This window comes from Sylvia atricapilla, chromosome 22, assembly GCF_009819655.1.
Source record: "Sylvia atricapilla isolate bSylAtr1 chromosome 22, bSylAtr1.pri, whole genome shotgun sequence".
NCBI classification, from domain to species: Eukaryota; Metazoa; Chordata; class Aves; order Passeriformes; family Sylviidae; genus Sylvia; species Sylvia atricapilla.
In genome coordinates, this window is record NC_089161.1 from 7,144,947 (window position 1) to 7,158,934 (window position 13,988).

General features: G+C 46.6%; 1 protein-coding gene across 4 annotated transcripts in view; it reads right to left on the bottom strand.

Annotated features, from left to right (window-relative positions):
• The window catches only part of EIF4G3 (eukaryotic translation initiation factor 4 gamma 3), a 155,679-nt gene that overhangs the window by 90,205 nt on the left and 51,486 nt on the right, over positions 1 to 13,988 (bottom strand). For 3 of the 4 annotated variants that reach the window (XM_066334487.1, XM_066334489.1, XM_066334488.1), the window contains exon 3: positions 12,939 to 13,082. In XM_066334487.1, coding sequence (XP_066190584.1) covers positions 12,939 to 13,082 — 144 coding nt within the window. The remainder of the gene's footprint in view (positions 1 to 12,938; positions 13,083 to 13,988) is intronic. The other variant, XM_066334485.1, reaches the window with a different exon arrangement.

Sequence of the window (13,988 nt, forward strand, 5' to 3'; positions counted from 1 at the left end):
AGAGGCACAGTCAGTGTTCTTTACACTGTACCTTGTAAGGGTCTGGTCCCTAGATTTATAAACTGTTACTCACACAAACCCCTAAGACCAAAGGCAGCTGCCCCTGGAGCAAGGTACAGGAGGGGGAAGTCATTGCACTGGAGTCTCCTATTTATCCCTGTTTTTAACAACCAGACTTGGTTTTCCTTCCAGCTGCTGAACGATTTTGGAAATCTTGAGGAAAACCACAAAGGGAGCACAGGACTGGCTGTGTTGATGCACCCGCCTTTGAGGCTGCTTTTGCAGAGTTTTCTCCTGAGTCACTGGCCTGGACAACAGGAATTCGGCCTCAGATGCAGGTGAAGAAATCCCCCACAGCAGCAGAACCCATCACTTTGCTCATAAGTGTGGAGTGATGCTGACAGCAAGGATGTGGCTATTAATTGTGAACCATGATTTCTTTGCGGAGCTGGGCTGGCTCTGCCCTCCCACAGCCCCAAATCCAATCACTGTGACAACTCAATCACTACACCCAAACAACTACAACCCTCTAATGAGGGAAATCTCTGGGCATTCAGCTCTGGGAAAGTAAGAGGATTATAATTTAAACCCTGTATCTTCATTACTCCCTAATGAACTCCCCAGAGGCAGCGCAGGCTGGAACAGCAGCTCCTCAGGCACACCCGGCATCTTGATTTCCCCCAAGCTTTGGTTTCTGCATGCCCTGGATTTTGACAAAGGTGCATCAGCACAAACTCAGTGCCAGGGGAAGAGGCTTTCCTGGCTTCCCCACAGGCAGCTGCTCTGTTCCTGTGAAAATGCATGAAACTTCTGAAGACTGAAGGTTACAGCGAGATTTTACTTTTTATCTGATGTGAAAAGCTGTGTTATTGAAGGCAGAGAGAACTGCCTCAGCTGGATATCCCAGAAGAGCCCAGAATCTCCTCCTCCCACAGACACTTGGCCGGTGAAAGGCTCCTCTTCTGTCCAGGTGCTGCCTTATGAACACCGGCAGCATCCAGGGAGAGGCACAAGGAAGTTCCTGCTCTCACTGTCTCCCTTACCACACTCCCAGTTGCCACAGAGATCACTGAACACAGGGTAGAGCAGCCTTTGACGTAAAACCAGTATTAAGGGACAAAATTAGCCGCTTTGTAATTATGTCACTGAGTTCTGGAGATGCCCTCCAGAACAAGAGGCACCTCCAGCCTCAGGCACCTCCTGCATCTCACCACAAACAGGGAAGCGCTCAGTCCTGCACCTCTTCTGGACACAGCTGAGTGTCACCATTATTTTGGCAACCACATAACTCAAGTCTACCTCACTTTTTTTTTTTTCTCCCTGGTGATCTCTGCTCTCAGCAGAACAGGCTTAGAAGCTGCTGGCAGGAAAACCTCCAGAGTATCTGTAACATACAGATCCAGCTCTTCTGCAAATACTACAAATGATGGTGGAGAAACATGAATTATTTAATTTATTAATTTCAGCCTTTTTTATACAGCATCCCATCAAATAAAGCATATTCTCTCACTAATCCTGTAAATTATTCCAGCTTTAAAAATAGCACAACAAATGATTAAACCACTAAACGAGGACAATTCCTCTCTAAATGCTTGCATTTTGCCTTTCATTATTACAACGATATTTCAATGATCATCACATACACTCTCAGATCCCTCTGCTTGAACGGAAGTCCCCATGCTACAAATCCAAATGTGCAAGTTTTAGGTACCCATCACACTGGAACGCCACATTTTTTAAGCAGCAGCTTACTTGCAAATTATCCAGAATCACTGAAAGAGCTCATCCTCACCAGGGCAAAGCTGCAAAACAAAAACATGCAGCAGTTCCACTCTGCTGCTTCTCTAAGCCAGGGCTCCCCTGCAGGGTGCATCAGCACCTGAGAAAAATGCTTTTCCTGAATATATTCCAGGTATATAATACCTGGAATATTCAAAGTCCGTGACAAAAGCACTAGAGCTCTTCTCTGACACCAAATAAACTGTGCAGATGAAGAGCTTCCACACAAAAAAGAATTAACACAATTCCAGTGCAGAAACACTGCTCGTGAGGGAGGGGTCAGGATGACACCAGGGTGGGACATGGTGCAAATCTCTGCACATGGGATTCACTGGGACATTTTGAGGTTTGGATTTGGGTGGAGGCACATAATAAACAGGAACTGTGACTGTTCAGTGAGCTTATTTAGCTATTTCCTCAAAATGCCAGGACTTGGCTCCAGGTGTTTTGCCTGATTTTAAGAGTTTAACAAATTGCAGACAAGTAGTAGATGCAGAGAAGTAGCTGGCATCGTCACTGCCCTTCTCCTAACAAGTACACTGGATTATTCCCTCTTTTTCCATAAGTTCAGCCTTCAGGGAATTCCTCTTGTTGGTAAATATTAAGATTTTAGGGGAAGGTGTCTCTGCCCATGGCAGGAGGCGGAACAAGATAACCTTTAAGGTCCCTCCCAACTGAAATCAGTCTGGGATTCTGTGATTATGCTCAGCCTTTAAAAGCACACAAATATCCTGACCCAGGATGAATTACTCTTCTCTTTTCCCCGTTTTCCTCTGCAGCAGTTTGTCCCAGCATACATCACCTGTGTCGTTACCTGCACAGACAAATTTGTAACAATATTTTTAATGCTTTACATGTTTTCACCACATCTGAGTGGGCAAAGCAGCAAGGCACAGAGAAATTGCATCCCAGCTAACTTCCACAGAGCTACAGGGACTTTTCCTATTTCAACGTGGATAATGAGATTGTCGCCAAAGGAAGATGGTTAAGGAACATGGTCTAGTCTTCCCTGGACAAGGACTGTTTGTGCCAGGGACCACAGACATATAAAATGCACATTCTTGACCTGCTGGAGTGAGTCCTGAGGAGCCCATGGAGATGCTCCAGGGCTGGAGCCTCTCTGCTCTGGAGCTAGACTGGGGGAGCTGGGGGTGTTCACCTGGAGAAGAGAAGGCTCCAGAGAGAATTCAAGCCCCCTCCAGTGCCTCAAGGGGCTCCATGAGAGCTGGAGAGGGACTGGAGACAAGGGATGGAGGGACAAGACACAGGTAATGGCTTCCCACTGCCACAGGGCAGGGTCAGATGGGATATGGGGAAGGAATTACTCCCTGGGAGGGTAGGGAGGTCCTGGCACAGGGTGTTCAGAGAAGCTGTGGCTGCCCCTAGATCTCTGGAAGTGTCCAAAGGCCAGGCTGGATGGGGCTTGGAGCACTCTGGTATAATGGAAGGTGTGCGACAGGATGAGCTTTAAGGTCCCGCCAGGCCAAACTGTTCTGAGTTTCAGTGATTTTCTCTTGATTTCTGCTGGGTGTACGTGTCCCTCCTTACAGTGCAAAGGCAAACAGAGCACCCAGCCTGAGGGAGGAAAGAATCATCTTCCTCCCTCCCAGGTAAGGCTCCAGCCCATGAGCTCATGCTGAACTCCCAACACAGTGGAGGACTTGGACTGAAAGACCAAACCAGTGTGATTTTGAGAAATTGGTGTGGACAGATGTCTTGATGGTGGCTGCTCTCTCCCAAAGCCATTTTTAAATACATCAGCATGGAACCTGCTGCTAACAAAGGTGTGAGACCATGGATAATGTCACAGGAAATCATTCCATAATATCTGGAAACACTGCTATGGCTTCACATGGCTCTTTACTGAAGCTGAACTGCCAGGCTTTGCCCTGGCTGCAGCACCTGGCTTACAGCTTGGGGTGTTCTGCTAATGGCCATTATGTAATTAAATAAATTGGCATTTTCTGTAATAAAAGTACTTAAAAATATGGAGTGTATGTGTGTGCTTAGGGCAGAAATTCCAAAATCTCCACTGCTGAAAGCAGAGATGGGACTGTCTGCAGAAACATCCTTGAGTTCACATAGTGCCTTTCACTAGTTCTATACAACTGCCTCCCATTTTAACAAAATAGACTTTGAGGACAAATGCTTGTTCCCAGGAACACAATCGCAACCAGTCAAGACCCTATTCCACATCAAAACATCAGCAGCAGCTTTCCTCCTATTTTCTTCTGAACACCAACAAGAAGCTCCAAAAATGTGTCGTATCTCTGAGGATGCTGCCATCCATGGAGATACCCAGAACCCAAGGGGAGCTGATCCAGCTCAGAGCAGGCACCTGGACCTGGTGATCCCAGGTCTCTTCCAACCTTCACCTGTGTGAGGGCAGCAATCAGATAAAATATTCAAGTTTTACTGAATTACACTGAAGCCCAGAAATATCCTACATATAAAGTGTCTGAACTTGCACAAAGCTAAAACAAGTAAATAAATATGAGTTTCTAATGGCACCCTAAGGAGGCCATCTGTGGAGAGCATGGGTGCAGCCCTTCCAGGCTGCAAGGACTGGAATTACAGCTCTGTCATCTTTGTTGGTTCAATGGAAAGCAGCACAGTGAGAGTTCACTGGCAGGAGAACCGGGCTGTTTATAGATTCAAAGCCTCACCTCTGGAATGTGGCCATCCCTGCTGCAGGTCAAATGGCTCCAGAGGTTATTCCGCTGTTTTGCAGTCTGACACAGCTAACAGTGGACTCCAGGAACTCCAGGGCTCCATCTCCCTTATTTCTCTCGCTGCAGGGTTATTTTGTGCTCTCTGTGCTTACAAAATACAGTCTGTGTAAAGCCCTGACTTTTGTGCTGACTCTGGTGCTTTATGGAACACACACATGGTGTCTGTTTAATAACTGCGTATCTTCTGGAGCATGCAAGAAAACATGCATTAAATTGCACGGAACAGAAAGTACTATTACAGAAGAATTCCAGAATTGAAATTATTAAATATAAGAAAATGGCAAACTGCCTCATATTGTTTTGTCTTCTTATATTACAAATAAAAATGTGGTCCAACAAGCAGCAAAGTCTGAAAAGCAACAAAATAAAGCCCAGGACATGTGACTGTGAGAACAGAAAATGCACGTGGAAGAGTCCTGAAGAAAGAGATCTGGAGAATTTTTAAACAGCTACAGAGGAGTTTAATTCTCTATTAAAAATTATTACACCTCAAACCAAGTTATTGGCAAGTTTAAAAGAGCTTTTGATTCCCAATAATGTCACACACCAAATAAAGCCGCTTCCGCTCGCGCAGAAGCCAGGATGTGCCGTGAGGCCAAAACACTCACTGAGAGCTTTCCCATTCTAAATCCCTGTGCCTGCACAGGGTGGAAGGGCCAGGAAACACCCAGAGGCAGGTCACAGCTACTCCAGAGAGGAAAAGTTCAAGCAGCAGTAGAAAATCCCTTCTCTCCCCACTGGGCAAACCAGACTGCTTGGAGAAGGATTAAACAGGCCTCTCAGAGCTGCAATTTTTTACAGGAGCCTGGAGTGTCAGGAGAAGGGAATGGCTTCCTACTGCCAGAGGACAGGGATAGGTGGTATATTGGAATGGAATCCTTCCCTGTGAGGATAGGGAGGCCCTGGCTCAGGGTGCTCAGAGAAGCTGTGGCTGCCCCGGGATCCTTGAAGGGTCCAAGACCAGGTTGGACGGGGTTTGGAGCAACCTGGGAAAGCGGAAGGTGTCCTTGACCACAGCAGAGGGTGGAACGGGATGGGATTAAAATTCTTTCCAACTCAAACCATCCTGGGACTCTATGATAGGATTCTATGAGGCATTTAAGTCAGATCTAGTCCCAACTAGACTCATTATTTGTGCTGCAGTCTTTTCTTTGTACATCTACATGGTAAAATTGTAATAGGTCTTCCTTTCTTTCCTTTCCTTGTTAGGAATAAAAAAAAAAAAGAATTAAAGGCTCTTTCTGTCCTCGAGTGCACAAATACTAAAACTAATTCATACATCCCTCCTACATTGCGCCTTATGAAAGCCAACTGCTTCCAAGGTTAAATAATTAAAATAAATGGTGTTAATCAGCATTTGAAGTGACATTATGCCTTCCCAACTCTCCCTTCCTGCAGCTCTTACACCCAGATGCTCTCCCAATTTAGAAGACACCCATGAAGTCAAGTATCCCCACACAAAAGCCCCCTGAAGCCCAAAAGCACCGAGATACAAGACACATTTGATGTTTCCAGCCAGATTTGCCCAGATCTAACTTAATGAGGTAAAAAGCAAAGTAATGAACCAAAAATAATGAAATACATTCTAGGAGGAAATATTCCCAGCATTATTAACCCAATCAAAAACCTCCTAATCCTATTACAAACCAGAAGGTTCAGCTGCACTTCCAGCAGGTCTTGAACACAAAGGCCAAAAGAAGATTAGACTCCTGGATTTATCAGCTATTAAATAACTCTCAGTTTCAAATCTCCACCTGCAGTTACATATTCCTGCAAGCCTGAAATTTGCAAACTGCATTGGAAATTTGCTGGGATGAAGCCTGACCCGGATGTACAGAAGGAAGCATGAGGAAAGAAGGGAGAATAAAAAGAGGTCAAACTCTTGACTGGTCAAAAAAAAATACCATTACTACATATTAATCTGGTTATTTAGATGGGTTTATTGTTCACAAAACACCATCAGGAGTTAAGTTGTTTAAATTTGTTTTATTCTTGTTATCTGTAATGGAAAGAAGATCCAAGAAACTGGAATCTGCTGCTTGGAGGAGCAGCACAAACAGGCAACGTTTTCCCTCAGCTGGTCCAGCACCAAGTTCTTCACTTATATAAGGAGAATTTAATCTTTCATTCTGTGTCTAAATTATGAATAAATACCCTGACTGACAGCCACAGGAGTTACAGGATTCCAGGTAGTTTTAACTAGCAGGGAATTGGCTACAAGGGCACCTTACACAAAACAAGGAGGTTCCTACACAGGGAAGTTCTCTGGGGGAAGAGCTCCCTGGAAAGCTTGGAGACCAACTCAGATCAAGGGATCCACAACAATGCTCCTGTACACAGAAAATGATAGACAGGGGGGGTTACCTGAATGAGACAATAAAACTGGGAGCCCCTCGTGCCCCAGCGGCAGTGGAAGTTTATTATCTGATTTTATGCCGACTATTTCCTTCCAGCAAAGCACACGTGGACCCAAACAATGAGGAACCATGGATCAGGAAGGGACCCACAGGGATCAACCCAACTCCTGGCCCTGCACAGACACCCCAACAATCCCACCCTGGGCATCCCTGGCAGCACTGTCCAAATGCTCCTGAAGCTCTGGGGCCGTGCCCATTCCCTGGGGAGCCTGGGCAGTGCCCAGCACCCTCTGGGGAAGAACCTTTGCCTGATCTCCAGCCTAAACCCTCCCCTGGCACAGCTCCAGCTGCTCCCTCAGTCCTGTCCCAGCTCACCACAATTTGGCAGAAGACAAGTTTAATATGTAGCAACCAGACTCCAAAGGCAGCTGCCTTCAACAGGAGGAGAGAACAAGGAGTAACACTCTCCACATCCCAGGGCACCTGACTGATCCCAGGGTTCCAGTGGGTGAGGTTACAATTAAATAACATCCTTCCTTCCGTTCCAACCCCTTAATAAACATCCTTTTATTAAAAGCATCTCAAACTGGGCTCTGCATAAGATGGAAGCACTGAATAAACATCATGGCTCTAACAGGATTATTCCAGCTCCTGTAGAAAGGATCCAAGATCATAAAAGAGGGGCTCAGGGATTGCCTAAGAAACACGCCACAGATGGCAGGCAGACTTGCTTCCTGGCACACATTCCCAGACCTGAAGGTACTAAGGAATGTCTCCCTGCTATTACAAATGCTAATTTAACGATGGTGACATTTTTGAGGACCAGAATGAGACCACAAAACTCTCTTCACTTCAGGCACAGAACCAGATGGTAACAAGTTTCAGCTGGTACAATCTGTTCTGGATTTAAATCAGCCACCTAAAAGTCAAGGTCTCCATGCAGCAAGATCCAGAGAATTAGCCCTCTTGCACTTTTTTTCACCTAGGTATATCTCCACCTTTTAAGGAGCAGGTGAGGGACGTCCACAAGTACAACAGCTCCAGAGGACTGTCCCCATCAACGCTGTGGGATCCTCTGCTCCCTGGGGGCTCCAGGATTCCAGGCCATTCCAACAGGCAGCCGTGGGCAGGCAGTGCCAATCTCCTCAGTGCACAACGTGTTCTTAACGAGAGCTGAAGCTATCTTGATTACAGAGGAAATTCCTGCCAATTTGTTCCAAGCATGGTTGCTTGATGCTTCCAAACTGTGGGCCTGAAATAGGAGAACCCCTCAGCATCCCACTGGAACCAGAAGTTCTAAAGCTGAGCCAGAGAAAGCCAAGAGTCTTTTCCAAACCGTTTACCCTCACATGCCAGAACCAACTGCACTTGTTCCCTGGGATCCTCCAAAACACTCCAAGGGGGATGAAACTGTCTTTTCCCGGTGTCCTAAGCTCTGCACACTGCCTCTGGAGGAGCCCTCTCTTCCTCTGTTCACTCCATGGACAGAGGGAAGCTCTTTCCTTCTGCTCCCCAGCCCAGCTGCTCTGGAAGTGCTCTGCTTTCCCCTTACCCCAACCTATGATGGCTGCCCCATTCATCAGTGCAAGGCACAGCTGGAATGGGGCACATTTACAGCATTTCAGCTGCTCTCTGTTAAGGGGTCTGGGAATGCTCTCAGCCTGCTCTGGATTCTCCCATCCATCATGGGATGGTGCCTGACTGTGGATCCAGGCTCTACATGAGCTCTGGATAACTGGCTCTGGGAGCCATATTCAAGAAGGAACTGCTCTGCTCCTTTTGCAACGGCTTCTCCTTTCCTCCATACACTGAGAAAGGGAATCGTGTCAAACCATCTCCTTCTGCAGTTTCAAGCCAGGAGAGGAGGAAAAGAGGCTGGGCTCCTCCCCCTGTCAGAATGAGAGAAAAACATGCAAAACCCACCAGGAATATGAAATTTTATGTACTTGAGGCCACATCTGGCCATATCACCACTGCAGCAGCATGTGCTGCACACTCCCTGGTGCCAGAGCTCAGCACATTCCCGCGAGCAGCACTATGATTTCAACGCCCTGGAATTTGGGAAGCAAAGATGCTGCCTGTTGCTGCAAAGATGGGGGTGTGGGGCTGTTCCACATTACTGCCAAGGTCATCTCACTGCGCTGCACAAACTAATCCTGAAGGGCAGTGAAGTGCCAGAGAGTGTCCATCAGGAAAGCCCTCAGAGGAGATGGAACACAGAGCCATGCTCTTGTTTTGGCTACGTCAGATAGAAACAGTGGAGGAGTAAGAGAAAGGGTCACCCAACCAAAGCACCACAGAACCAGCTGTTTCTGTCCATTTAGATAAAGCTAAAGGAAAACAAACATAGGCACAACACTCACTTGCACTTGATTTTTCAGGTTAAATATCCCATACATTCCCTGATCCCTGGTTTCCAGACTCCCTCTCTGACCACTCAGCACCATGTCATCATATCATCACACACAAACTTACAGTGAAGTGCTCCAGCTCCTAGAGCTCTAGTAAGGGACAGCAATTCCTTTTATCACGTACTAGAATTCAAGGTATTACCTCTTCTCCCAGCCCCCAGACATTCTGGGACAGGCAGCTCTGGAGCAGCCTGGACAGCAAGGGGTCACTGGTGGAACCAAAGCATTTGTTAACCCTCATTCTCCTTTCACCTTCAAAGCATGGCTTCTGCCAAGGGTGAGGGTGAAGGGTCTGGAGGGGCCACACGAGGAGCAGCTAATGGCGCTTGGTGTGTTCAGCCTGGAGAAGACAAGCCAGAGGGGAGACCCCACTGGGGGCTGCAGCTCCTCCCCAGGGGCAGCTCTGATCTCTGCTGTCATCAGGGACAGGACTGAGGGAGCAGCTGGAGCTGTGCCAGGGGAGGGTTTAGGCTGGAGATCAGGGAAAGGTTCTTCCCCAGAGGGTGCTGGGCACTGCCCAGGCTCCCCAGGGAATGGGCACGGCCCCAGAGCTCCAGGAGCATTTGGACAGCGCTGCCAGGGATGTCCAGGGTGGGATTGTTGGGGTGTCTGTGCAGGGCCAGGGGTTGGATTGATCTCTGTGGGTCCCCTCCAGCTGAGGACATTCCATGGTTCTGTGAGATCCCCACTTCAGGAAACTCTTGAGCCTGACAAGATGCTGAGATGTCACCTGGGTAACAGCAAGGAAAGACTCTGCTGAGCTCGGGGCTGAGCACTCAAGAGCAGTCTGCCCACACCAGCAGTGACACAAATTCTGTCTCTGCCCAAACTCCATATAGTACCAAATGACAACCAAAGCCTAAAACATCCAACAGTATTTTCACTCACTAACTGCCTCAAGAGCAGTGGAAAGACTACTTTGGAAAGATTCACTTTGATGAGTATTTATTAACTCAGAGGTCTGATGGAGAAATCAATGACCCTTAATCAGACTCTAATTCAAATGAAGTGGTCTTGTCCTTCTCTTTTATGCACAAACACCCTCTTGCTACGTTAGGCATGATTGGACAAAGGCAAAGACATTCTCTGTTCAGTGTTCAATCATCAACACAGAGCGTGGGTAGGTAAAACAGAGATATTTGTGGTTTATTGCTGTTGAAGTAATTAATAATAACACATTCATCTGAATCCCATGTCAGCCTGAGTCCTTTTATCTCTGAAGGGAAACAGCAAGATTTAAGATGCCCAAGAATCAGACAAGATTATCCAAAAATTACTCTCTCATCGCTTTCTAAAAGAAAGCAAACAAATGAAACCATGATGGAAATTCACAAACTACAAGAGGTGTGGTAAGAGAAAACTTCCACTCACCTTGTTCTTAACACAAGCACAGGGCGTTCCTTGAAGCCCAGGGGAGACAAATCACAGATGCAATGAACAAGTTAAGCTTTCGTCTAGATCCCCATTTAGCTTGGCAATTTCTTACCATAACGTAACACAGAAACTCAACTCCTGACAGGGGGTCCAAAATGAGATACACAGAAAAATATTCAAAACTTAAATTTACCCAAATATCTAATAGTTCTGGGATATGGAAAATTGTCCCTGGGGACAGGTTATTCTATAAGGCTTTGATCCCCTTTCAAGCCTTACTGGTGTCACAAGTGCAGGCACTTGCATTTTGGTCCTTCACAGAATCCCAGAATGATTTGGGCTGGATCAGTTTGTTCCAATTCTCCCCTGACCATGGGCAGGGACAGCATCCACTAGAGCAGGCTGCTCTAAGCCCTGATCAACCTGGCACCACCACCGAACCTTCACCTAATAGAAGGGGTTCCTGAGGGGAGGCCTGACACTGGCTAGGAATGGACAGGAGCCAACATTTGTGCCACTTCACTGCTGAATTCCACCATGGTAGGAGAATCACCTGGGGAAAAGCTCTGCGGTCTCCAGGGCTCTCTCACTTCAAAGTCCACAATGCCTGAAGCTTCACCTGCCCCATACCCCGCAGTCTTGCTGTTCCTCCCTGTCCCTGAGCACCCAAGGGCTGGCTCCACACAGTGGGAGCACGGCCAACCCCCGGAGCCCCCGAGGGTCCTCGTGTGCCACAGAGGCTCTGAGGTCACTTCAGCAGTACAGCACGGACACAAGCTGACCCCCACCTCCAAGAGCCAGCAGAACAGGAAAGCAGCACTATCCAGCTGGCTGGAGATTTGGCACCCAGCCCACTCTCTACTGATGCCCTGACTCAATGGGAAAATATTAAGGGAAGAAAAGAAATCCCTTGATTACAACAGATTTAAAGAGACTGCCCAGAATGTTCTCTTCTTCCATTCTCTCTGCCACTTGAGTAGCTTTCCTGTGTTGATGATCTTTACTAGGAAGGAATGCCTTGATCCATGACAAAAGCCAGGCAGCAGCATCTAAGGGTTTGCTCTGCAACCCTGTTGTGTCCTCTCTGTTCTGTGAGCCGCAGTCCTCAACCCAGAACCTTTACTCCCAACAACCCTGCAGCAAGAATGCAAGAACAGCTACAATACCACTAATACCTGCCAGACACTTCAGCCTCTAATTTCCCACCCATGGAGGATGAGATCTGCACATTCCCAAAGACAACCACAAGTTTCACTTTCCCCATCATGTTTTATCTAAAATGTGCATCATTCAGATGAAGTGTTCCTTCCATGATCTGTTTCCAGACATCTCCTGGTCTGGAAGGCCAGCTGCAATCTAACGTTTCAGAGGCTGCCAGGGGGCTTGGATCCATTTGAGGGTCTCCCCATCACCTCCCCATTCCAACCCGACCCTCGGCCCCTCATCCTGCAAACCCACTCTCCTTAACACCTGACCTGCTCAGGCCTTCCTGCTTGATCCACACAAATATAAATTAATCAAGAGCAAAGGCAGCTCTATCTCACACCTCATTCCTTGCACATCCCACTTTCCCCATCCCAGTATCTTTCATCTCCCTTTTTTCCTCGCCCCATTACCTGCCTCTATTGCCCCTCCTTTTTCAGATAAGCTTCTCCAATCTCAAGTCAGCCCTACAGAATATTTAACTAATAGAGGCTACAAAGAGACCAATTCATTCCACATATCTCACTAAACTCTGTTTCTCCATTCTTATTATATAACTCCCATTTATCTCCTGTTCTGGACTTTTCTGCAACTAGCCCTTTGTCTGATCTCTTTTATGAGAAATGATTTGTGCAACTCGTTTTCCTGACCCATTTCTTGGAACTACAGAACTGCACCACCCTGTACAAAACTCCTCTTGGAAAATCCCTGAGGATTTTCACACAGGGCACTTTTAGGGTGCCCCAAAATGCCTGATCCAACAGCAAAACACATTCCTCCTCATCCATAATTGTTTTCTCTAATTTTTCAAGTTGCTTTTAGTTTCTGTTACAGACTCCATGAGGAACTAATGTCTAACAAATGTCTTGTATTTAATTTACAAATACCAATTGATGGTATCGATGTGCTAATCTAAGTGCTGCCTATACATCACTACAAGGTTCAAGCCACACTCTTTACTCACTTTATTTCTACACTGGTCACAGACAACACAACTCAGTTACCTGTTGAGCAGAGGCTGAGAGTGGGATAGGAGGAAAAGGGGGAGGCTGGAAATGCTCTGCTCCAATGCCAGGGCTTACCTGTGAGAGCCCAGGGGACGATGCATGTCCTGGTGGTGTTGCAGCAAGGTTTGGGTGTCCCTTATTTATTTCATGTGCAGTGTAAGGGGATGGGGCAGGAGGACCCGGCTGTCTTGCTACTTGTGTTACCTGTGTGGAGATAAACTGTTAGTAAAACATTACATTAGTAGTCAGTCTGCAGAGACTCCATTGTACATATCTAGAGAGATAAAATAATATATACTTATCTAAGTGAAACACGGCACAAGTTATTTTACTATTTATGTGATTCAGGAAAATGTGGAAAGATCAAAAGATCAGATCACCAGCTGGAGTCACTGGTGGACATGTGTGGGGATCCCTTTGCCTTCAGGCCTGAGACCTTCTGATCCCTCTGTGAGAAGCCATATCAAAAAATACTGGGATTTTGCAAGGGGATACACATTACCAGCAACAAAGTAAGGGGGAAATTTGCATATTCCTCTCCAAAAAGGAAAAATAAAGGACTGCAGAGAGGCCATGGTATCTGCAGGTCTTGCCACAAGCCAAGAATGAAATAGCAATGCAACTCTTGTATATGTTTATCTCCTTTCTCAACTTCTATCAAAAATACCTGGCAAAACACTTTAAGCAAAATATTAGAGAATTTTTTTCATAGCACACAAATGTTTGCTCTACTTTACTATCTCCATGATGGAACAGTTTTAAATGTATTTTAGAAAGCAGCTATAGTAAAAGAAAAAGGGAATCAATGGAAAAAAAGTCACTCATCTATTGGGTGACACCTCTGGCTGTTCAACACAATTAAATGTAGGCAGACTGGGTAAAAATGCACACTTACTGAAATTCAGCATTTGTTTCTCACTGACCTTTTCTCATTTATTTGTTTGCTGAAAATCACACTTAATAACAGAACAGTTTGGGTTGGGAGAGACCTTAAAGCCCATCCAGTGCCACCCCTGCCATGGGCAGGGACACCTTCCACTATCCCAGGCTGCTCCAAGCCCCGTCCAACCTGGCCTTGGACATTTCAAGGGATCCAGGGGCAGCCACAGCTTCTCTGGGCACCCT